The sequence below is a fragment of the Aricia agestis genome, chromosome 17 (genome assembly GCF_905147365.1).
Source record: "Aricia agestis chromosome 17, ilAriAges1.1, whole genome shotgun sequence".
Taxonomy (NCBI): Eukaryota; Metazoa; Arthropoda; class Insecta; order Lepidoptera; family Lycaenidae; genus Aricia; species Aricia agestis.
This window is the reverse complement of record NC_056422.1, coordinates 3,048,189-3,075,358: the sequence shown is the minus strand read 5'-3', so window position 1 is coordinate 3,075,358 and position 27,170 is coordinate 3,048,189. Positions and strand designations below refer to the sequence as shown.

Below are 27,170 nucleotides of genomic sequence, written 5' to 3'. Positions count from 1 at the left end.
CTCATATTTAAGCATAAAATACGAGATACTCATAATAACATATCAAACGTAAATAACTTTTATAGTATTACCCTGAAATTTCATGATCCTACTTGAAATAAGTAAAAAGTTATGCACAATTTACTTTAAATCGCTTTCCGGTAAAGTTGTCGTTTTTCATATCCGACATCGTTAATAGTCATGGCCCATGGGCGAAATATTTACACGGGCTATTTTGGTGGAGTAAATATTAAACTGAGAATAATTGCACAACAGGGTGTCAACTGTCACGGTCGGTGTCATTGTGAACTATAATTGACATTATATTTCATAATCTTTGAGTAACTTGGTAAAATGCAAACGATAATATGCTAGAGTAAATTTAAAAGGAGTAAAATTATTCTCATGATAGTTATCCTGTAACTTCAAGTTTGGTCGAATCGGGCCTAAGACAGTTAAAAATTTAGGTGTTATTTTTGACACAATATTGTCTTGGTCGTGGTCGAGCCAGATAAATTATGTCTGCAAAAGAGTTTTTGCAGCATCCGCTTCATTAAAACGCCTCAAAAACTTTTTGCCCATTCCGACTAAAGTACCTAATGCTTGCACAGACTTTGCTCCTTTCCATTGTTGACTATGCTGACGTCAGTTATATCAATTGGACAGAAGAACAATTAAATAAATTAAAACGCATGCAAAACCTATGCATTCGACTTATTTTTGGGCTGCGTAAGTTCGACCATGTCTCGGAACATAGATCGATTTTGAAGTGGCTACCTATTAGTGATGTAACGGATATTCGCATTCGCATTCGCGAATATCCGCGTATTTTTCAATATTCGCATTCGCATTCGCAAAAATTATGCGAATATTTAGCGAATGTTTTAATAATCAAAAAGGAAATTATTATATGCATGCATTTGAAATAATATAATAATACAGTAGATAACACTTAGATATTTTTATTAAATCATACTTCTACATTGTAAATTAAAGCCTCATTAGTCATTTATGAAAAAAGAACTTCAGAGATCTTATCAAATCTAACATTAATCAGCCTTGTTACAACTATGTAAGGTTTGCATTCATTTAGTAGTATAATATTATTACTTTACTATCATTCTTAAATAAAGTTTACAATTTCTATTTACTTAAAAAACTAAACAATTACTTACTTGAAACATAAAACATAAAACTAACCTCAAAACAAAACAAAACTTTTAGAATGAACTTTCTGTGACTAAATTCATTCAATTATAGTCTGTCAAGAAAGTGAAGAAATTAAAAAGTGGCAACATCTTAGTGTCTTTCCCTTTCAAATCAATCTAAGAAAAATGGGATGACACTACGATGTTGCCACTTTTAAATTTCTTCACTTTCTTGACAGACTATAAGCAATATCGATTCGGTTATGTTCAATTTAAACATAGCCGACACGAAACGTCAAACCTGTCGAACATTTTACGCGCGCTTTTTTTGAAATTTTAAAATATTCGCATTCGCATTCGCGAATGTTGAAGATAAATATTCGCAATCGCATTTGCGAATCTGAAAAATCCAACATTCGTTACATCACTACTACCTATTCGTTTACGCAGGAATTCCCATGTGCTACACCTACCATAAAATATACTTTTTGACCCCATGGCTACCCCTTATCTCAAGCAAATGTTTACTTTTTCTGACAGTGACAGCGCGCGTTTTGTTTTCAAATTAAATGTCCCTGTTCAAAAGACAAAATTTTTTGGTAACTCCTTACCTTACTCTTTACCTAATCATGTAAGACAGTCAGAAAACTTAAATTCATTTAAAAGACAACTTAAAAATTATTATCTGACTAAATCATTGAACAATAATGACACGGATGAAACATTGTTTAGCCTTGTTAGTCATTAGATTTTTTAACATTAGTAGTAGGTAATTAATAGTTTTTCATTGTGTACTTTCGCTTTAATGAGGGATTTTCATTTATATTTTTTAATTTTAATTTTAACAATCTTAACTAGATGGCGTAAGGATAGACACTTCTAGATTTTCAATTGGTTCCTCACCGATCTGAAATTATCTGCAGGTTGGCATCACTGACTACATATAGGCTGTGTTTCAAAAAAATATCAGTGTACTGTCAAGTGTGACATAAATCAAAACATCTTAAACCTAAGCGATCATTGGCCTAAGCGATTAGACTAGTACACTGGTAATAGTTTAGGAACACGCTGACATAAAAACTTGTCAAACTGAAACTTGACAACTGAAAGAGTTTTGGCGGGCATGTCACTTTCAAACTTCTTCTACTTTTTATTGTTGGTGTGGTTTTTATTAATTTTTCCCAAATGGTGGTTTTTGGGTTTTTGATATTCATTATTGGTAAAATATTAGCCATTAAATATCCGTTATCTTGCACAAGTGCAGGTAAGATGTGTTGTCAAAACCAAAATGTAAAATTCCTGTGACATTTGGTGTGAATATCGGTAAATATGGCTATTTCTTCCGTGAATTTTAGCTAAAACATCGTTATAATAACTTTATTATCCTATTCATTGGAATATTATTGCGTCTTTGTCAAGTTGAAATGTATCAAGTTTTACATTCTTTTGCCCAGTTTTGTAGCAATTATTGATGGTATTCCCTGGTATTACCGATAGTTGTCTACCCATACGCCATCTAGTTACTAAAATGGAAACTGTTTGAAAATCAAATTAAAAATATAGGAAAATCCCTCATTGTTTTGTGTGTGTGTTTATTCGTTTTAGTTTGTTATGCACATTGTGCATCCACTCGTTTATAAGTTATCTTTATATCAATGTTCTAGTAAGATGTTTTTTTTTTTATAAAAGAAGGGGGCAAACGAGCAAACGGGTCACCTGATGGAAAGCAACTTCTGTCACCCATGGACACTCGCAGCATCAGAAGAGCTGGAGGTGCGTTGCCGGCCTTTTAAGAGGGAATAGGGTAAAAGGGGAGGGTAGAGATGGGAAGGATAGGGAATAGAGGAGGATAGGGAAGGGAATTGGGCCTCCAGTAAACTCACTCACTCGGCGAAACACAGCGCAAGCGCTGTTTCACGCCGCTTTTCTGTGAGAACGTGGTATTTCTCCGGTCGAGCCGGCCCATTCGTGCCGAAGCATGGCTCTCCCACGTAATGATTGCCTGGAAGATATCGCTACTTAGCGATTTGAGAAGCCAGAATTGTGTTGTCTTTTTCAGATTTTAGTGTTTTTCTTGTATTATTTTGTGGAATGCAATAAAGTATATTATTATAATTAAGTAAAATGTATGAACCGATATCCGATATCGGGCCGGACAATATGAAAGACAGACCTACATATTTCATACATTTTACTTACCCCCAATATCGGATCGGCATCCAACACCGAGTCACCGACATCGGATCGGATAATGTGAAACATATTTGGGGCATATTACGCGCACGGAAGCGCCCTTTGGCCGGTATTAGTGAATTACACGCATCAATATTATCATGATTCTAGTATCATGCGATTCACAAGTGTACTGTGAATTGTGATACTGTACCATCAATATTATCAGTCAGCTGCACTGCACAGATTAAGGCATAGACTTAATATATAGGTTTATGGATTAAGACGCTGACAACTGCCAATGACCTTGAGGATTCGCATTTCTAAGCCACGCCCCCTAATTGTCCGATAAGACAGCGCCAGCTTTGCTAGCGGCTAAACCGGGAACTTCTAAAAGATAGGTTTGATTAATATTGAGCTGTCGCATAGAGATTTCAATAGATGGCGCGTAATAAATAAATACTATGTACTATACTTCCGTGAGCGAACTATAAGAGTGCGGAAGATTAGTGCAGAATGCAGATAGAACGGAGCACAGCGGAGAGATAATATTAACGCACTTGAAAATAAACTTCATAATCATTAAACTAAAGTGCATAAATGCTTGAACCTTACAAAAAATGCACGTTTGTCCTCGAGGATACGCGGGAATCTTTAAAAGTTTGAAGTCGATATTATACTGATTCGTTATGTCTATTGTGGTAGTAATGTAAGCCATACACGTTACGCAGGTAGACCGGAATGTGTGAGGGAATATACGGTCTGTGCAGTTTTTTGGACCTGCGCAGGCGACCAGGTCCCACACACATACCGGTATACCTGTGCAGGCATACCTGCGTGCTGTACAGGTGGATCTCTCCCGTCTCCGGTAGACCGTAGCGTGTAAGGCTTACTTATGGTAAATAAAACACAGTTATTCTTTTATAATATACCTAATAAATTATAAAATAATGACAAAACCCAACTGCGTAAAAACATTCAATTTTTTTCATAAACGTTTTTTCTGTTACATTACAATTTACATTAAAATTACAATTACATAAGTACAGCAAGAAATAAAACAAAATTCAGGAATCGTTTTTTACTGTCCCGGCAAACGTTGCTTTGCCATAATATTATATTTACGATAATATTATTATTTTAATTAAGTGACTAACGGCCGTTCCCAATATATGATCTATCTCTGGTTTTGCCCTACTAGAGATATGAATAGCTCACATTAGACATTAGAGACATATATTTTATGTCAATTGTGAGCTATTCCTATCTCTAGTAGGGCAAAACCAAAGATAGATCAAATATTGGGAACGGCCGTAAATAGGTAAGTATGTCACCATGGCAACGTTGATCGCCATCCCGTCGCACAAACTTAATGGTCGCCGTCAGTCTCAGGTTATAATAATTTACTATTATTTATTCAACAAATGCACTTATCAATATATAAAGTACCCAGTAGCCGATTCTCAAACCTACTGAATATGCATAATATTATATATATATATATATATATATATATATATATATATATATACATAGCTGGGCACCGTTAATCAAATAGTTAACTTCGTTAATCGTTAATCCGTTAAAAAAAATGTTAGCTTCGTTAAACGTTAAAGCGTTACACTGCGGACGAATTAGCGCAAGTTAACGTTAATCGTTAATCCGTTAATATGTGTAATATGGCCTTGTTATAACTTATATCATTGCGTTAGTGCACATACAAAACCTGTTGGTTTAAGGTTTTGGAAGTTAACAGGTTAGGGACAAAACAAAATACTTCTATAATTATTGCAGTATAATTTAGTTAGGTAACTAAATTATACTGCACTCTTCTTTATCAACATGCAAAATATGATTTATAATAACAATAAACAAATCACTCTTTCTATAAGCATCGGCGCTGAGTAATGAAATGATAAAACGAAACAAATATCTTCTCACTCGCATGCGCCTGAAAATGTATATCTAGTATTATTTTTGTTTCGTCTGAACCTGTTTTCGCGCGGCGCCGCGGTGCCGTGCGGTAAATAGTAGGTATTGGATTAACGATTAACGGACTTCTGCATATTAACGGAAGTTAACCAGTCCGTTAATATTTTAATATTTTTAAAAGTTAACTTAAAATTATATATATATATATATATATATATATATATATATATATATATATATATATATATATATATATATATATATATATATATATATATATATATATATATATATATATATATATATATATATATATATATATATATATATATATATATATATATATATATATATATATATATATATATATATATTATATATATTATATAGTGATAATACTTTAGGGTGTGTACGTGTTCCTTGTAGAGAGTTCACTGTGAAAGTAGCAGCTCTGAAAGACGTTTTTTTTTCTTTTGTATGAGCAAGGGCAAGTGTCACGAGTTTCCCCATACAAAAGAAAAAAAAATTAGGTCTTTCAGCGCTGCTACTTTTACAGTGAACTCTCAACAAGGAACACGTACAAACCCTGTGTCGAGAAAATTGAATGCCGAAATCACCTACTTCGGAACTTCTGTAATAGGCTAAAAATTTACAAACTGATACGAAATATCCCATCAAAGACACAAATTTGACCCAAAGCGTGATCATGATGAAGTTATTAGAAAATTATTAGAAAACTTTGGCCGGGTGATAAAAAGAAGACCCAACACTGCAAGTGCTAACCTAGTAAAAGACATTTTATATAAAAAAAAATAAGCTTCGTTTCTTCTATCAAACATGGCCAAGAAAATTAAAAACAAGCAATAAGAGATTTAGAATTACAAGAAGGAATTAAAGTAAAGCCTTGCGGGCTATTTATAGATACAGACTTCCCATTTTTAGGAGCAACGCCCGATGGAATTTGCGATGAAAAAACTATTTTAGAAATTAAATGTCCCATCACAGCATATAACATTGGAGTAGACGCTGCTATAACACAGCAAAAAGTTACATTTTGGAAAATAGATAAACAGGGCAAATTAAATATAGACAAAAATCACTCCTGGTTTTATAAGGTGCGAGGGCAGCTCCATATTTCAGGTTACGAATATTGCCTTATTATTATTGATAGGCATGTAATGGTCTTCATTTGAGTCACTATCAATTATCAATATTAGATTGCAAAGTATGCATAGAAATGTGAATTTTGAATTGAGGCCATCTTGCTTTTCACCTACTAGTTCTATGTCAGTTAAAGCACATCCAAGAGGACCATGATGAGAAATTTCTTGCAACCTCTTATAAAAATATGAAACACTTATAATTCTTCTTCCGACATCAGGTTTCTTCTGAGGAAGTGCAGTTTCAACAATAAGCTTTTCAGCATCACATTCAGCCTCAAAACTACATAGTCCAGTGTCATGGGTACTTTTTTCTTCCAGCCTGCAAGTAAGTTTATTCTTTGAGACATCGACATTTAACAACAGTTTAAAAACTGGATCACCACAAAATTTCATAAATTAAAATGATTAACTTTTCGATTATTGGGAAATAGGAATTAGGATAAAATTATACAGAACTCAATATTTAAAAAAGCCTTTTGCTCGTTTGCCTTCTAATTTCATTAAAAAGGTATACTAAAAATTTTATTAGGCTAATACGCTGCACTCCGCAGTAGGGGTGGGTCGTTATGTGATTTTTAACCGACGAAACAAGTTGTAACTGTACGACGCGGGCGCCCGGTAACGGTGTGACGTCATATCACAATTTCGCCGCGCGGGCCCCATACAATAAACGTGATTTTTTTCTCTATCTCAATAACTGCAACAGGTAGGCACTTGAAATTTTCATCAAGGCCTTAATTATATATGTACTTTAATAATCAATAATAATATTATAATAAAATAAAAAATTAAGGGGGGCTCCTATACAAAAATCACAAATTTTGGCCTATTTTGCACTATAACGGTATGTGTATTCATAAGTGAGTCCGATTAGTAACATAATATAATATTATTATTAATTATTAAAGTACACATATAATTAAGGCCTCGGTGAAAATTTCAAGTGCCTACCTGTTGCCGTTATTGAGATAGAGCAAAAAATCACATTTATTGTATAGGACCCGCGCGGAAAAATTGTGATATGACGTCACAAGCGGTCGCGGGACTGTTAGCGGGAATCGATATTTTTCGAAACTTTGAATGCCTATAAAATCAAAACTACAAGGTATTTTTGACTGCAACAAAAACTAGTGTATTTGTATACATACAGGCTTTACTGTGACAAAATTTCAAGCAATTTGGCATACCTAGTAACATTCTCAATTAAACCTTCCTGCCCAATTATTCCAGCGGGGCTAAAATGGTCGCTTTGTTGAATCATGAGACGAATCATAATATGATTCATTTCTCTAATATCGCAAAATGCAACTCTGCTTGCAATTCATTTTTGTATTTTTGCACTGATTTGACATTTGTCAGTTTTGACAATTCATTTGCTGAATTGATTGAGAGGAATTGCTAATTATTACCATTTTAGCCCCGCAGGGCTTAGGTATCATTAGGAGAGCCCATTTAACCAAAAAAATGGGTATTATTTTTTTTTAAATGACAATATTTTATCCCATTTAAAATCGTTGCAGAAAGGTCACTCGCGGCGCGGGGGAATGAAAGGGGGTGACGCCGGGATGAGGCGCGCGCGGGCCTATAGCCTATAGCCTTATTTCAAATCGGACCAGTAGTTCCTGAGATAACGCGTTCAAACAAACAAACAAACTCTTCCCAATTATAATATTAGTATTGATATAAACTAATTAATATTTTTGCTAGGTAATCTGCGCGGAACTAGTTGGCCGCACATACCGGCGGCGCGGCCAACTAGTTCCGCGCGGACTATAGCAAACTCGCTGTCGCTCGCTAGGTCGACCGGTGCAGTGGGCGGCGGGCGCTAGCTGCGACTCCAAACGAAACAACGCGACGATCGCTCGACGGTACTTCATACCACCCAATGCAATAAAAACGTTACAAAAATCACTAAATACTAGTAGAGTTACTATATAAATACGACTCGAAACTAGTTATTCGGTTACTGTATGTAGCTAGTTATTGTAACTATAGTGACGTGAAATAACGCTCACCCCTACTCCGCAGTGAAGCCGCACCCTATTAGGGCCGGGACACAAAAACACGGTCCGGCGCCGTACGACGTCGCGTCGTCGTGCCGTGATTTTGTGTCCCGGCCCTTACGGAGCATGTCCTTGAATAGAGCTGAAAGAATCGCGCAATCGCATCGCGCTCAAATAGTACTAAACTTATTATATCTATATTTACCTAGCCGATCGTAATTGTAAAAATATACTTGCCTTTTTAAAATACTACCCGTTGCTATATTGCGATCGGCATTTGCTACATTTTCCACTGTGTTATTATCTAATTCCATCGTTTTCGGTCGACTGGAAAAAAATTAAATCATAATAATATCATAAAAAGGCTAAAATAGCTTGTAATAGATAAACTGGATCATAAAAAATACAATGAATGAGCCATGCTTTGGCACGAATGGGCCGACTCGACCAGAGAAATACCACGGACTCACAGGAAAACCGGCGTGAAACAGCCCTTGCGCTGTGTTTCGTAGTCGTGAAGGACGTTTGGTTACAACTTATAATAAGTAGATAAATAAACTTATATTACCTTTCCAACATACTACCTGCCGCTGGATCTGAATTGGCATTTGGTGATTCGTTTGGGTTATCAATAATTGCACTATCCATGGTTTTCCGCCGCCTGAAATAAAAATTTAAATAATAAAGGCCTAAATAAAACTTCAGATTCAAAGGAAAATGAACTTATAGTACCTAATTATAGTACTTGTACTATTATTTATTCTGTGCTAATACCTAGTGATAAAAAAAACCATAAAAAGTATTACGAAAATTCTCTGAAACTCGATCCATAGACCGATTGAATATTGATTTATCAGAACGATCCCCGACGCGCGACGCTAAAACTTATTTAGGCTAACGAAATAATCAACTTTATGAGTGGTGATTTTTTAACTTTTTGAACATTTATTTTGGAGTGCAAAACTCCAACATAAATGTTCAGATACAAAGCAAAATTATTATCAGTGATAAAATAAAACATAAAAAACTGTATTACGATTTACGAAAATCCTCTAAGATTCGAACCATAGGCCGATTGGAAATTGATATAATGTTATCACAACGATTGTGATAACATTATTATGTCAATTTCCAAGGTCTATGGTTCGAATCTTAGAGGATTTTCGTAAATCGTAATCAATCGTAATACAGTTTTTTTATGTTTTATTTGACACAACGATCCTGGCTATCCTAAAACACATTGAGAGTGACGAAATATTTTGATTCGGGGTCGTAATTGTTCGTTGTTTTTTTAATAAAGACGTACGCAACTAGAAAGTAGATAAAATTGAACTTACTTTTACTTCCATCATGTGTTTGTGGCTTTCACGAAGCTGTCGCTTTTTTGCTGGACGTCTTTTCTTTTTCTTGTCACCCATTTTTACAGACGCGCAATATAATTGCAAATATTTTCAGAAAAATATTTACAGAATGAACTTAATATACTATAAAACAATGAGAAATACCTATATACAAATTTTAAGAACTAAACGCTTCAATTACACTAAAATCACAATATCGGCAGAGCGAAATCCGTCACACGTCCACATAGCACCGCGCCTCAGCGAACACTGTCGGTTTTCATGCGAGAGAGAGAGATGTGAAATGTTCACTCAGAAGCGTGGATACATTTTTCGTTTGTTAGAGGAAAAATAAATATTGTGGGAAATCTAGATGTCAGAGCCGAAAATTAAATCGGGCAATCTTTGGACTTTTGTAAAAGGTATCAAATAAACAAATTTTTAAAGCATAGATTGTATTATTACTTTAGTTAGAACTGTTTAAAGTTCCCGAAAGATGTGACTTTGGTATTTTTTTTCATCCAGTAGGAGTACATTATTTTATTATTTAAATCGGACAAGCTTTTCCAAATATAATCAAAAATCACATATATTTTTTTTGTGCCAATCAATAAAATACATACGTCTAGAAAACTGCACAAAGATGTCAAATTGGCAGCTGTCTGCGCCTTAAGGATATATTACGTGTCAGCTGCCATTTGCCAACTGCGAAAAAAGATCAAATACGCAAATTCGCCAAGTGTGGCACTGACATTTGCCTATAATGTGCAAAGTTAATTGCTGGCATTTTCCTATTTGTACAAAGTTTGCTCAAACTTTGAAGCCCATGTCTGGCGCCGGCTTTATAGCTTGCGTTGGAGAATGTTTTGATAAAAAATTTAAAGTCATTCGTCTATGGTAACTGTCACTTGCACGCCATTCTGTCAACTGTCGATATTTATATAAATCTCTTTTGCCTGAAATTTGGAGGCGGGTGCTCTGGCCCTGTGGGTTTGGAGCAGTTTGGAGGTTGTAGGTCGTTGTAAAAATGACTGAAACTTTAAAAGTTAGAGGAGTGCTTATTGGACACAATGGGTGGGTTACGCAAATTGCGACAAACCCAAAATACCCTGATATGATTTTGTCTTCTTCCAGAGGTATAATTTTTACGTTTTTATTTATCCATATTCATCGCCTTAAATCTCTAATTAATATTAAAAATATGAATAGAAATAGCATCAGTAATGTTCGTAGCAAAAGAATGAATCTATATTTATATTATACTGAATGATGAAAATATCTTTGCCTCGCGAATTCTGAGCGGCAAGCGGATATGGGGCTGACGGTTACATGTTCTTCATGACCAGTAACCTAAACCAGCCGACAACAAAAAATAAGTACATAGTAAAACTACTAACTCAATGAAACATTTCAGACAAGACCCTCATCGTTTGGAAACTCACTAGGGACGAAACCGGCTACGGTGTCCCACAAAAGCGTCTGTATGGTCACTCCCACTTCATCTCGGACGTGGTGCTGTCCAGCGACGGCAACTACGCCCTGTCCGGCTCGTGGGACAAGACCCTGCGACTCTGGGATCTCGCCGCGGGCAAGACCACTAGGCGTTTCGAAGACCATACTAAGGTGTGACAGAACAGGTTATGTGTTAGTGCATAGTGCCGATGCGCGGCAGAAGATAGTTAATTTGTGCCTTTGCGAGGCAGAAGATAGTTTGTGCCTTTGCGAGGCAGAAGATAGTTAATTTGTGCCTTAGCGAGGCAGAAGATTAAAGTTTGTGACGGGATAGTGCTATGCATTTACTACCGTAAGTAGTCAACGACTACACTTTACTAACTTTGTATCAGTAATCAGTGTTTGTGTTGTCAAAACATTATCTAGCCTTGAGTTGTTTGGAGTAAACAATTTTAAAATCTAATTGTAAACAAAAAATGTTTGTCAATTAAATTAGTTACTACTGCAGAAAATTTTAAATGAATTATTATTATTATATTATTATGTCAATAAGCACACTAGCACCTTTTAAGCTGATGCATGTGTATCATACGAATATTTGCTAATTCATTTATTTTTAGGATGTACTGTCTGTGGCATTCTCCGTGGACAACCGTCAGATTGTGTCTGGCTCCCGGGACAAGACCATCAAGCTGTGGAACACTCTTGCAGAGTGCAAGTACACCATTCAGGATGATGGCCATTCTGACTGGGTGTCCTGCGTGCGCTTCTCGCCAAACCAGGCTAACCCCATCATCGTCTCTGCTGGCTGGGACCGTGCTGTCAAGGTAACTATTATAAATATTCACTTTTTTCTGAAAGCTGTATTATTAAATTGTCAGCATGACTAGATGATTAGCTGTTGTATAAAATGGGTATAAAGATAGTGAAGAAACCAGCAAAGACGTTAATTTATTGTTTCTGCTTTTCAGGTATGGCACTTGACCAACTGCAAGCTAAAGACCAACCACCTGGGTCATTCTGGCTACCTTAACACGGTGACGGTCTCCCCTGATGGCTCCTTGTGCGCGTCCGGTGGCAAGGACATGAAGGCCATGCTCTGGGACCTGAACGATGGCAAGCACCTCCATACCCTCGACCACAACGACATCATCACCGCTCTCTGCTTCTCGCCCAACAGATATTGGCTCTGCGCTGCATTCGGACCTAACATCAGAATTTGGGTATGTTTATGTTACTAGAGTAGCACATATAGAGATGGATCAGAAAAGAAAGTTGAAAAATAGAAACTGCATACTTTGCACATCAAAGTAAAATAAAGGAACTTTATCTTTTTACAATACTTACTCTGCAACTGCAACATGTAATTTTCATGAAACAAACTTCCTTTTTTATCTTATAACTGCTAATATTTTGTATGCAAACAATTGAAAATTACAACTTAATTTTTAATTTTCTTCTTTCCCCAGGATCTTGAAAGCAAGGAAATGGTTGAGGAACTCAAGCCCGAAATCATCACAAAACAGAACCAATCAGAGAATCCCGAGCCGCCTAACTGTCTGTCCCTGGCCTGGTCTACGGACGGACAGACGCTGTTCGCTGGTTACTCCGACAACATAATCCGAGTCTGGCAGGTCTCAGTGTCAGCCCGATAAAACAGTAATTTATTTATTTCCTTTTGTACACATAATATGCATTTAAATAAATAAGTTACAAAAATGATTCATTTTATTGAACTTTACCTACATAATTAATGAATTTATAACAGAAATTAGGCTTTAAAACATATCATGCTTTATAATATTTTGAAAGTTTTATTGAAGTAAAATTTATGAATAATAAAAACTAAGTAAAATATAAAAATAATTTTACTCGTGAAGATACATCATTATAATACAAATAGTTATTACATCTATAACAAGGCGGATATTATAACGTAACGAGTAACGACTAACGACCTATTATGACATCGCCGCCAAATTATAAATGGCTGAAAATAAACATGAATCTCATTATGGCTTTATCAGCCAAACGTTTTAACAATATGTTGCTCATAACAAATAATGTTTGGTTTTCCTTCATGATACTAGTGGTTTTATGTGACGGAAGTCAAAAGGTAAAAGGAATAAACATTATATAGTATAATAAATCTTCTGTTTCGATTATTTTCATTAAGGTGGCAAATTTGAGGATCAGGAGGACTTTTGAGCTATAGCCGCCGCACAAAAGCCCACAGAACACAAAGGCTCAATTCACACCTGGAATGGCAGAGGCGAGGCGAGCAGTTTCAGTGTCATATGATTTTATAAAATTTATCTTGATTATTGTAATACATAGTATCGCTTGAGAAATCGCCGCCGCTGGCGGCCGCAAGAGGCCACGAGTGTCCACGGGCGACCGTAGATTTCTCAAGCGATACTAGTTACTACGCGTATTACAATAATGAAGATAAAGTTTAAAATCATATGACACTGAAACTGCTCGCCTCGCCTCTGCCATTCCGGTGTGAATTGAGCCTAATACTCCTGAAAAGCCTAATGTAAGCTAGATAAAAATACCTATTCATATTCTCGTGCGTGAGTAAAAGAGACAAGTAGTTGTCGCCCTAGCATGGCCACAGTAGAAATACGAAAGTATAGATAAACTGTGGAGTCTGCCGTACTCTGAGTGCGCTGTGCGGCAGACTCTTTTTCCCACGATCCCCAGATCGCGGATTCTTGGTTATCTATTCTTATTCTATTGTTATCGCGGTCGAATTCGACCACTTGGGAGTTGATAGGTTAAATAATTGTAGTTTTATCTCATTATTCATTAATAACTTAAATGTAATTAATTCAAGATTTTAACATAAGCCCCATACAATAACTGTCAAACTCTTCATTAAATTGAAGCTTAAGATATTAACTGCCGCACTCAGAGTGGAACATTAATTACCTACTTAATTGTTATATAACACGGCCGAAACGTCGAGAAAAAGTATGTACTTGTAGTAGTATTACTACTTAAATAAGTCGCGTTAAGTCCCGATTAAAAAGTTTAATTAATTGTTATTAATTCAAAATTTTGACATAAGCCCCATACATTATCTGTCAAACTCTTCATTAAATTGAAGGTTAATCGTAATTAAATCATAAATGTCTCTGAGTACGGCGGTAAGTAGTGTGATATCTTCTTCAGTCAAATAACTAAAAATTATTGTCTCCATGACTATATGAATGCGGCAGCAACTTTCACCTAATAATAAAGCAATAAAGATGTACCATCAGAGAAGTTGATTCCTAGGCAGATGGCGGACCTAAATAATTTGGTCGCGTTAAGTTAAACCCATCCGACCGATCACCGACATAAGCGGACCAAATGACGTTGCTTAGGTCCGTCAACTGCCTAGGAATCAATTTCCTCGATTGTACAAAGTATTTCTTGAATCCAGGTACTTTACATGGAATGCCAGCATGCTACTGTGGTTTATTATGATCGAAATTACCTGTCCGATGTTGTTTTCACCTCAAAAAGGTATAAACGCGAGAACCCAATATACTTTCAGACCGTTAGCGGCAAATTGCTTAAATACGCGGATAACTCCTACACCGTAAGTTATAATGACTCTTCTTTTGTGTTCCTTCTCTATTGGAGTAGCAAAATCTGGTTAAATTAGCTATTTTAAATTTGAGTGACTAGCAAATTCATTGAATGAAAACATTTAATTGAATGACGCCAACACTTCAGTCGTTACTCGTTGATTGAACCACAGATTAGGAGCTTAATACTCGTGTAAAAACCAAGAAAACAAAAAAACAATAAACCTTTTTGAACATGGCGGGTGCGGGGTGACACGGTAGCCGTGTCATCTACTTCTATGGCGTCTAATGTGTCACGAGAAAATTGTATGCCGCCACTACTGAAAGCAGGCTGAAAGCTTGAAAAAATCTTTGGAAAAAATGTGCGCCGCATTGAATCGATGAGTTCTCTAGTCATTTAATCAAAAAGAAAATTCAACCACATGACTGCGACATTAGACATAGGTAAGTAATAAATAGGTAATAATTATATTTTATAGATGCATCTTCCAAAAAAGTCTCACAAGTAATTTTTTTGTTGAAGAATAATTATAATATAATATTATGTATATTGTATACTAATACTATCTAATACTATGCTAATACATAAGTAATATAATGATGGCATAATATATTAAGAATCTACCTTTTTAAATTTAAATAATTATGCTGTATTTATTAATGATTTCAGTACATATTCGCTATTGACATGGTACATTATTATGACGTTACACAAGTAAAATACAGGATGTTTCAAAATTTCGACTTTGCCTATGGCACTTGAGGCTCAGACAGATTACATAATATTTATCTTAGCCATATTATTGTTTCTCAAGCAGTCAACACATATTTAAAAAGAAATAAAATAAAATTCCTTTTTTTCAGTTAATAACCCATAGAAAAAATCTTAAACTAGCAGGAAATACTTAATTATTGTTATTAATTATGCTGTATTTATTAATGACTTCAGTACATATTCGCTATTGACATGGTACATTATTATGACGTTACACAAGTAAAATACAGGATGTTTCAAAATTTCGACTTTGCCTATGGCACTTGAGGCTCAGACAGATTACATAATATTTATCTTAGCCATATTATTGTTTCTCAAGCAGTCAACACATATTTAAAAAGAAATAAAATAAAATTCCTTTTTTTCAGTTAATAACCCATAGAAAAAATCTTAAACTAGCAGGAAATACTTAATTATTGTTATTAATTTAAATATTTGCCTTCTTCTGGTGCACCGGATACATGCACGTGTGCCAGTGCTTCAGGAGGGGGCTGTCCAGCTTATCACTGAGTATCTTCAGGATGATGTTGGGGCTGCCGCGCGTTCGGAACATCAGCGATGCAATGCGACCACGACGTCGTCGCTACACGGTGTGCGCAAACAACGCCGATGCACTATATTTATGCCATCGCGGAAGCCCCACCAACACCCTGAACGCGGGAGAGCCATGCTTCGGCACGAATGGGCCGGCTCGACCGGAGAAATATCACGTTCTCACAGAAAACCGTCGTGAAACAGCGCTTGCGCTGTGTTTCACCGAGTGAGTGAGTTTACCGGAGGCCCAATCCCCTACCCTATTCCCTTCCCTACCCTCCCCTATTCCCTTCCCATCCCTACCCTCCCCTATTACCCTATTCCCTCTTAAAAGGACGGCAACGCACCTGCAGCTCTTCTGATGCTGCGAGTGTCCATGGGCGACGGAAGTTGCTTTCCATCAGGTGACCCGTTTGCTCGTTTGCCCCCTTATTTCATAAAAAAAAAGATTGCAGGTGTAGAGTGTTTGACGGAATGCTTTAATTTTTTATTACATCTGTACTACACTTTGCAAATCTGCGCGCAAGCATATTATTACAGCGGACTGCCATCGCTCTCCTCTCCCTTTCGATGTTTCTTTTCAATCTTCGGTAATTATGTGACCTAGGTATTTAAATTCTTTTACGAGCGCAACACCATTGAGCAGCACCGGTGCTACATCTCCGATTTTACGAGCCCTTGAATTAAATACCCTGAACTCGCTTTTCTTTACATTGTATAAAAGACCGTGCGACCTGGCGTAACTTTCACACACACTTATCATTTTTCTGAGGGCGGCTATTGATGGGCTGAGCAACACCATATCATGGGCGTAACTGATACTGTTAATACAGAGATCATCAATAAAACAGCCTACTCTGGTGTCGCTCAGCTCAGCAATCAGCCTGTCTGTGTACAAGTTGAAGAGAGAAGGAGACGTTATCCCCCCTTGTCTCACTCCACACCTCCAACCTCCACCTGTATTCGTCGGAGAGTTCTCGGAGCCATTCAAGTATTGGATCTAAACTAAGGCAAATAGGAAATAAGGGGTTTTAACAATTTTTTTTTTATTTCAGCTTCATTTTTACATATATGAGCTGTTGTCTAACACGTATAAGCGTAGTTTCATAGAAGTGAATGCAAATTTCTGCGATTTTATGAGTAAAGATAACATTTTTTCGCGATCTCTCAAATCAGCCAACTTCAAGTTGTTCACGCAATGTCCTATACCACCGGTGAGTTGTTTTTTAATGCGTTACATAATAGCCTGTCAAGAAAGTGAAGAATTAAAAAAGTGGCAACATCGTAGTGTCATCCCTTTCAAATCAATCTAAGAAAAAAGGGATGACACTACGATGTTGCCACTTTTTAATTTCTTCACTTTCTTGACGGACTATAGTCAGGGGCGGATCTTGAATTTGTGGGGCCCTGGCTGATACTACTTAGGGGCCCTACCTAATTACTCAACTAATTGCCATTTTGACAAGAAACTGTTTTCTGTAGTGATGTAGGCATAATATCTTTATTAATATTATAAAGCGGAAGAGTTTGTTAGTTTGTTTGCTTGTTTGTTTGAACGCGCTAATCTCAGGAACTACTGGTCCGATTTGAAAAATTCTTTCAGTGTTAGATAGTCCATTTATCGGAAAAGGCTATAGGCTATATTTTATCACGCTACGACTAATAGGAGCGAAGAAATAGAGGAAAATGTTGAAAAAACGGGAGGAAATTATTTGAAAGGGCTTATTTGAACGCACTAATCTCATGAATTACTGGTCCGATTTGAAAAATTCTTTCAATGTTAGATAGTCCATTTATTGACAAAGGCTATAAGCTATATTTTATCACGCTACGACTAATAGGAGCGAAGAAATAGAGGAAGATACTTCTTATCTGTGCCAAATAACAGGAAAATTCCTCCAGTAGTTCGTGAGATAAGCCCTTTCAAATAATTTCCCCCGTTTTTTCCACATTTCCCTCTATTTCTTCGCTCATATTAGTCGTAGCGTGGCCTAGCGTACGTGGTCTACTGACCACGTAAAGGATCATAGGCTATTTAATGGGAACTATATTTTCTATCACCAAAATTTATATTTGTCATCAAGTTGTATCACCTAATAAATAGATCTATCGCCACGAAATATTTTCGTTCTCAGATAAACAAAAGTTGTTCCCAGGTATGAATTATCAAATTAATGTTAATATATGTGTAAAATAAGAGATCGATAACCAATAAAATTATATTGCATTACATAAATATAAACTTCGTTCTTATAATAACAGTTTTGTTACTTAAATAATAGCTCTGTGCTCAGAATGGTAGATCTGTCACCAAATAAATCGATTATCGATCCCTGACTGCGACTCCTTTTTATTTGATATTTTGTCACCAATACAGTAGTAACATTTTATTTCGTTCAGATATTAAATTAATAGTATTCGTTACCAATTTAATACATCAATTTATAATTTTAATGAAAAAATGATCAAAGGGGCGGAGACAAATTGGCGCGCTTTAAAAATTGACCAATCCGGCCTCAACGATGGGTAGTAGGTAACTAGGTTCGATTTTTTTTTTATTATTTTAACTTTAATTAAGTGTTTTATCTACTATTCTGCTAGCCATAAGCCAGCTATTTTAAACCAGCGCTGATTGTTCAGTGGTAATTATTTTAAACAATAAATATTGATTATTTTGACTTTAATTGTTTTATTTACTACTCTGCTAAAAATTTTATTTACTTAAATATAATTTATACTACCAGTGGAAATTTAGAACCTTGGGAGTCTAGTTAAGTAGCAGAATATTTTGGTTGAAACGATGATGACAACCCTAATTTTTTATTTGAACTTAATGCAATTTTCTAGTAACATAATATGATTTATTGGTGATCTCTTTAAATTGGTTTGCTTAAATACTTATTAGGACACACCTATTATAATACATACAAAAACATTTATTTGGTACTAGACCTTATATCTCAGGATTTTAGGTGATTTATTGTGGAACTGATTTTGCATTGTTTGGTGACTACATTTTGGTGACAGATCTACTATTTTGAGGACAAACCCTATTATTTAAGAAACACAAAACTAATTAAATTGGTGATAGCTTAAATGATACCCCTATTTAATGTGGACTAATTTTTCTGTGAAATATCTAATTTACGCGGGCGAAGCCGCGCGGAACGTCTAGTGTAATATATTATGTTAAGTACGGGAAGAAAATGGGAAAACAAAATATTTAATTTATTTATATGGGTTATAAATGGTTATGTTATACTAGACGTTCCGTGCGGCTTCGCCCACGTAAATTAGATATTTCACAGTCTACAAAAAATAGCCTATGATCCTTCAAGTGGTCTACTTCTCATCTGTGCCAAATAACAGAAAAATTGCTGCTCCAGTAGTTCGTGAGATAAGCCCTTTCAAATAGTTTCCCCCGTTTTTCCATAATTTCCTCTATTTCTTAGCTCCTGAGATTAGCGCATTCAAACTAACAAACAAACTGCAAATTCTTTTATTTCGTCATCGCACTGTAGGTCCTTTGTTAAATAGAAATTTATCGAAAGAACTGATAATTAATGATGACATTGTTGTCTTGTATTTGTTTTCTATATACGACATCCTGGAGAAAGAACGCTCTGCTCCCCGTGGGCCGTGTATTATATTTCTCTATGGCTCTGCTTCACAGCTAGTGATCGGCATCGTTAAAAAATCTTTAAGATGGTAAGTATAGCAGTTTGGGAAAACGTCAAAAGTTTATTTTCATAAATTAGCCAAAAAATTTCACTGCAAGAGACTCTGTCTTTGACTGCAGTAAGTAAGATTTTAACTGAATGCACTCATTCACTAAATGTTCGTCTTCGGCATTTGGATAATACACCAACCTTATGATCGGATTTTTTCAAATTCTAGATAATTTTTATTATTGGCAATATTATCGTCTATTGGTTTCAGTTCGGTTGGGGGCCCTCTGTATTCGCGGGGCCCTGGGCTGCAGCCCAAAAAGCCTTATAGTAGATCCGCCCCTGACTATAGTTATATCTGCATGTTATGCACACTAATGTTATAAATGTGAAAGTGTTTGTCTGTCTTCATACCCTTCGGATGCCCGGATCGGCAATTTGTATGTATATGAAGACGGATTTTTTTGAGTTCCCAGCATTGTTCTCATAGAAAAAGTTATTCATTTTGGCGGGCTCATTTGATGGTTTCAAGGGTAACGGACAACGGTGTTTACACTAATATCTTGTATATTATATAAATATAAACTTGGGTATAGAGATAAAATTGGGTATAGAGATTCTTTGAGTCCCGGTCAATGATATTATATGAAAAACTCAAAGAGAATGTCGTTGGTCCCGGTCAACTAATAAAAAATTATTCGACGAAGTATAGGTAAAGGAACTTTTCGTTCAAATTCCTTTGAACGGAACTGAGATGATGTTGTTAGTTGTATAAAACACGTTATAAATATACATTCATTGACCATACAAAAATTTTCAAGAACTAGCGGTAATACGCATTACGGATTACGGACACGCACTTCCGGTTTTATTGTTAATTGTTATGAGTTTATGACTTATGGCTAACAGGGAGAATACCACTTGGACAACATGACGACCCCGTTCGGACCGTTCTTGAAAGGATTTCCATTCAAACAGGGACGAATATATTTCAACGTTACTAGAAACGACAAAGTCCTTGCAAGTGCATACGCAGACATGCGTATTAAAGAAATGGCGGCAAAAGAGTTCTACAAATACATAGCTGTTCGAACAACAACATAGAGAAATATTTTAATAAAATGTTAATAAAATGTTCATTTTTTCCTAATTCCATTTCCATGTAACCCTGTGTAGCTCCTAGACAAACATTATTGATCATAATTGCCTCTAAGTGCAGGTAACAATGCAGCGGAAATGAAGCCTAAATACAATACTTAATATAATATTATCTAATAGCCCTATATAAATTGTATGAATAGCAAATTCTACAAAGTATTTTCATTTCGATACAATGCCATGTTAGAAAAAAAAATTCACGTATTTTTAGTTTTATTCTTTCTTTCGCAGAAACTATGTCTTGGAGATCAAAAGGTAAAAAGTTGATATATCTCGGTCAAAATATCTTGAGACTCGGCTGGAATGCGAATTACCAAAGACATTTCAAATCGAGTCTCAAGATATTCGAACCGCCACAAGGCGGTTATAAGGCGTTAACTATAAAAACTTACAAGGCGTTGACAACAACGCCTTGTAAGTTTTTATATTTTTAAATGTTTTATTTCCAAATTGATTAGCACGTAACTAATCTTTAAGAATGTCCCACTTCACACTTGGTGTTTACCACCGATTCGGGAACTAGCCTGGCGAGAAGAACTGGCGTAAGGAATTCATATCTCTTAGCAAAAAGATGGGATTTTTATTCTTTTAAAATTTTTTAATTACCTACTTACTATTTTTTAAATATAAATCTATGTATATAACGTTTTTATTTTGATACGTCATGAATACAGGTACTCTTATTGGAGTGTCAGCATGCAAAGGTGTTGGACTTTGATCGAAGATATTTTCGTGATCCTTATTTCTTTTCTAAACGCTATAAACGCGATAATAAGGTTTATTTTCTGACTTTGTCTTCAAAAATTTTGAAAAATATTGACAACTCTTTTCAGGTAAGCGTATTCACTATTCTGCTATTTTACAATAACAGCTCAACATTGGGCCATGAATCATGATTCATGATAGATGACCATTGTTGCCACTTAGATTTTTTTATATAGATTTAGGGGGCAAACGAGCGAAGTGGTCACATGATGGAAAGCAAGTATCGTTGTCCATGAACACTCGCAAGTCGCAACATCAGAAGAGGGAATACGCTCTATTCTTAAAGGTTTGCATGTTGTAAGCTTGTAATACACTAATGACGTGGATCATGCATGGCCCATGGGTCATAAAATTACAATATATACCTCCCCACGTTGGCAGCCATGATTGGCATTTAAATCTTTAAGTAGGTATTTAAATTTTCAGATACATTTTTACGTTTATGAACTACTGTCTAACGTGTATAAACGCAGTTTTGTCGAAATACATGCCAATTTCTGTGATTTTATGAACCAAGATACCCTTTTCTCACGAGCTGTCAAATCCACTGACTACAAAGCTTTGAGCCAATGTCCAGTACCACCGGTAAGACGTAATTATAATTTTAACGTAATTTTTACTGATATTATCACTGTGCTGATATTATAAATGCAAAAGTGTGTGTGTGTGTGTGTGTGTGTGAAAACAGCCTAAAGCGGGGAATTCACTACCGGGCTGCCCGCGGGCCGCCCGGTCTGGCACAAGTCTGCCGCTTGCCCCTATTGAACACACACAGAACAGGCAAGTCAGTCGAATAGATAGAGGGCTGCAGCTCGTTCGTAGACTCATGGACTCGATCTTCTTTGTAACAAATGATAGATCAGCATCGGCATTGATTTCTTTGGATTTTTCAATAAGTTCGCTGTATTAGCAGCATTATGTAGAGCGGTGTTCATGTAATCCTTGCTTTTAACTTTCCACAAACAAGGATACGACCAGTAAATGGAAATAAACGAATGTCAAAATTGTTTTTGTTCCTTCATTCCTAAGTTTAGTGTTTGTATTGTTTACATTAATATGTTTTAAAATAATATTTTAAGTGCACTCCAGTCGCTCTCCAAGGCGCGAATGACGACGGGCCGCCCCACAGTGTACGGAGGAGACGAAAAATTGGAAATTTTCTATTTTCTTAAATTTTGAATAGGCATTAATATTATGAATGCAGGAGTAGAACACCCGCGTGTCAATTCAAAATAGTTTTGATGCTACGAGCTACCAAAGTTTAGCGTTTTTTTGCGGCCCGGAAGGGAAAATCCATATTTATCCAAAACTTTTACGCAATAAATAAAATTATGTATACCACCTGAAAGCCTATTAAATAAGGCATATTTTAAGCTTTTTTCCTGATTCGCCGTATCAATATTTTACAAACAATAAAATAATTTTCATTTTTAGCTTTTTATTTTTTTTATCCAAAACTAAACAAAAGATGCAATCAAAAATTTCGACAAATTAAAGGTATACAAGCATTCTATACGCACAAAAAAAAATCACCCGTAAGATCCGTTTACTACCACTGCTAAGTCAATTTATTTAATTTACAAACTTAATTGTCAACAGGGTTATCAAACGACGCAACGCTGTATTATTTGTATTTCGTTTTCGAGTGACCATCACTTATCTTGATTTTTTTAAAATAAATACTAGAAATAATATTAATTGTTTGAAGTATTACGAACTGACATCCGATTTTTTACCGACTTCCAAAAAAAGAGGAGGTTTTATATTTTTTCTAACACTTATTTTTGATAATTTTAAATATACTCATTAAAAGCGTATATAACTTTCATATTATAAATGTTAATATATTATGTGACTATTTCTATTGCATTATTGACAGCCATCCATTGAAAGACGTATGGTGGCAGCCCTAGCGTAGGATTTCACGATCAAATATCTCCAGTTGTAAACGGATCTTACAGGTGTTTTTTTTTGTGCGTATAGAATGCTTGTATACCTTTAATTTGTCGATATTTTCGATTGCATCTTTTGTTTGGTTTTGGATTAAAAAAATAAAAACCTAAAAATTAAAACTATTTTATTGTAGGTAAAATATCGACACGGTGGATCAGGAAAAAAGCTTGACATATACCTTATTTAATAGGCTTTCAGGTGGAATACAACATTTTATTTATTACGTAAAAATTTTGGAGATAATATATGGATTTTTCGCTTCCGGGCCGCAAAAAATCGCTAAACTTTGGTAGCTCGTAGAAAAAAAACTATTGCGAATTGACACGCGGGTGTTCTACTCTCGCATTCATAATACTAATGCCCATTAAAAATTGAAGAAAAAAGAAAATTTCCGATTTTTCGTCTCCTCCGTATACTGTGCGCCCGTCGCGACCATTCCTGTTCAGACTTGCCCGTGCCCGCGCGGGAAAAATGCGATCTCGCGGGCAGGCTGCGGGCACGGGCCAGCGGGCATGTCTGTGCCCGTACCTAGGAATTGACGAGCAGACATGCGACAGACCTGCCCGTGACGGGCGGCCCGTAGCGGGCGGCCCGTAGCGGGCGGCCCGGTAGTCAATTCCCCGCTTAAGGGGAGGTTATTCCTAAATTAGCAGGTCAATGTCTGTCAGTGCGAATATCGACGTAAATGACATTAGAATAACATTCATATCAGCGCGCCTTGTACAGTGGCGGTTACGACGCTCGCCGCGTCCATGATAGGGCGAAATAGGAGAAAAAACCTTTTTACTTAGATAAAAAATAGTATAACTAAACATGTATCCGTACATTTCCCTGTAAAATTTTAATAGTAATCGAACTATCCAAATTATTTTTTGATTGAGTCCCTGTAAGTCCTATAAAACTCAAAATGTTTTTAAAATCGAGGTTGTTTCGGATTTTTTTTTATCGAGTAAAATTATCTGTATTGTGTTTCTAACCATAAAAGTCACTAGTTAAAAGATGTATCTATACATGTATATATTTTTCAGTTTTTTTTAATGACGATTTCTTTAAAAATTACTCATTCTAGAAACGTGAATTTGGAATAACCTAGCCTTAAGCGGGAAATGCCACTGTGCCTGTCGGTAGTCGGTACTTGGTAGCGGTAATCAGAGTTAGCGCTAGGCGATTCACCAAAGTTCATGACGTGCAAAATTTCCTAAGGACTTCAGCTGATTTTATCTTTAGATTTTGTAAAATAATTCTATTTCCCTTAAACGAACTAATATTATGTGGTAAATGGAACATCGAACAGAAAATCGCGTACCTATCTCCAAAATCCAAATTAGCGTAAAACTCGATAGCGTTAGTCGGGTTAGAAATTATTACAATAAGTAAGAAATTATTTACATTTTTCAGGGAGACTACATTTTGGCCAATATGACGGCTCCCTACGGTCCCTTTTTGAAAACATTTCCATTCAAACAAGGAAGACTTTATTTAAACTTAACAACCAAAAGCAACAAAGTAATTGGATGTTTGTACACAGATATTAAAATCACAGAATTGAATGCCAAGGAATTCTACAAATATATCAAACTTTGAAAATATTAATAAATTAACTACTTAATAAAGTATTTTAATTAATTACTTTTTTTATTTCACTTCTATTTTAACTATATTCGTAAAGCTGCCTAAAATCTAAATGAAGAGCTTAACCATAGGGTCTGTCTTCCTTCCCATTTAGTATAAGTAATAAAAATATTTTCCATGTCAGTGTTTTCCACAATGTGTGATTCATTTAATTTGATGCCGTGGACTCTGACTTCTGAGACTGGGTGACAACGACGTTTTTGTTTTGAAACACCCTTTATAGTTGGGGAGGGGAAGAGGGGATTTCGGGATAACCTCGAGCGTGTCAGATTAAGCTTGTATAATGTATAGGCTTCCGACATAATTATTGTGTCTAGTTATCATGGTATAGAAATCAGATTTCTCACATGGTGGGTTATTTTTTTTTTTTAGTATTGAAATGTCATCGGATCTGTCAGATTGAGATAGATAGCCTGGAGACAGACAGACGGACAGACACACATCGAAGTCTCATGAATAGGGTCCCGTTTTTACCCTTTGGGTACGGCACACTAAAATGTAAGGGGGGCTCCGACAAAAAAACACAATTTTTGGCCTATTTTTCGTCTATTTTTGCGACCCCCCAGAGGGTCACGACACACAGGTTTGAAAGACACTGGTAATGTTTACTATTTATTGGGAAATAATAAAACGAGCGAATAAAAATTTACTTTGCGACTGATGATGAACATACTGTTTTAATAACATGAGCGGCATTAATTTCACTAAGCGAAAAATAAACTAAACTAACGAGTTAACGACTAATATTGATTTATAATAAAATCCAGAATGAGCTTACAAAAAGTGGATTGCGATTAATCTATTTAAGATATTAAAATTCTATCCGAGCTACTATATTACTAACGGCCGTTCCCAATATTTGATCTATCTCTGGTTTTGTCCTACTAGAGATAGGAATAGCTCACAATAGGCTTCTGGACTATTTTTTTTTCTTATTGGTAATTGAAAGACCCTTAAAAAATAGAAACATCGCTGAAAGAATGATTCTGATAGCTTAAAAATTCACCAAGATATGACAATTCAAACATCTCATAAAATAGACCTGCCCGAAACGCTCCATACAAAGTGCTACGAAAGACTGACGTCACTCTTTCGTAGTTTGTACGCATCGGGAGAGAACTTTGTTCGGTAGGTATATTAAATATTGCGTTTATGAAAGTGGTTTCATAACAAAAGTTGCTTTTAATTGCATAAGTTATCGATTGGTATACAAATATTAAGAAATTTAATTGAAAAAAAATCGACTTGATTATCTAACTTTGAAGGCGCATAACAAAAAAAATTAAAATGCTATCGAGCTGTAATTTTGGCAACACTTATTTTTCACCGTGATTTCTTTATTTTATTTAAAAAATTCACTAATCTTTGACCTTGTCATCATCCCTATTGACATAAAATATATGTCTCTAACGTCTAATTTGAGCTATTCCTATCTCTAGTAGGGCAAAACCAGAGATAGATCAAATATTGGGAACGGCTGTAAGTGAGCGACTGCAAATACATAGCGGGCAACTTCAATATTAAATATAGATAAAATTTTTCTAAGTGAGCTTATTTATTACGAGCTACTAAAAAGTTCACTTTGAGCAAACTTTTGTGAGCTGCTTTATTAATGACTAGATGTCCCGCGCGGCTTCGCCCGCGTAAATTAGGAATTTTACGGAAACCGTACATTTTCCCATAAAAAATAGCTCTTATGTCCCTACTCCCTTCACTTGGTCTACTCTATATCTGTGCCAAATATTGCTATAAAAATTGCTCCAGTAGTTCGTAATTTCTAATATTTCCCCCGTTTTTCCCACATTTTCCTGAGTTTCTTCGTTCATATTAGTCTTAGCCTATAGTCTTATTCGATGAATGAGCTATCTAACACTGAAATAAGTTTTTAAATCGGACCTGCAGTTCCTCCGATTCCGTT

The 27,170-nt window shown here is 35.7% G+C and overlaps 2 protein-coding genes across 2 annotated transcripts; both read left to right on the top strand.

Moving 5' to 3' along the window:
* Window positions 1–10,689: 10,689 nt before the first annotated feature.
* LOC121735373 (guanine nucleotide-binding protein subunit beta-like protein) lies at window positions 10,690–12,908 on the top strand. Its single transcript, XM_042126182.1, has 5 exons — window positions 10,690–10,873; window positions 11,152–11,360; window positions 11,810–12,016; window positions 12,161–12,412; window positions 12,659–12,908. The coding sequence occupies exons 1-5, from the start codon at window positions 10,765–10,767 to the stop codon at window positions 12,842–12,844; spliced, it is 963 nt and encodes a 320-aa protein (XP_041982116.1). The 5' UTR covers window positions 10,690–10,764; the 3' UTR covers window positions 12,845–12,908.
* Window positions 12,909–14,323: 1,415 nt separating this feature from the next.
* LOC121735635 lies at window positions 14,324–20,848 on the top strand. Its single transcript, XM_042126530.1, has 4 exons — window positions 14,324–14,341; window positions 14,620–14,778; window positions 17,132–17,290; window positions 20,654–20,848. Exons 1-4 carry the CDS (start codon window positions 14,324–14,326, stop codon window positions 20,846–20,848), a joined length of 531 nt encoding a protein of 176 aa, XP_041982464.1.
* The last annotated feature ends 6,322 nt before the right edge of the window (window positions 20,849–27,170 follow it).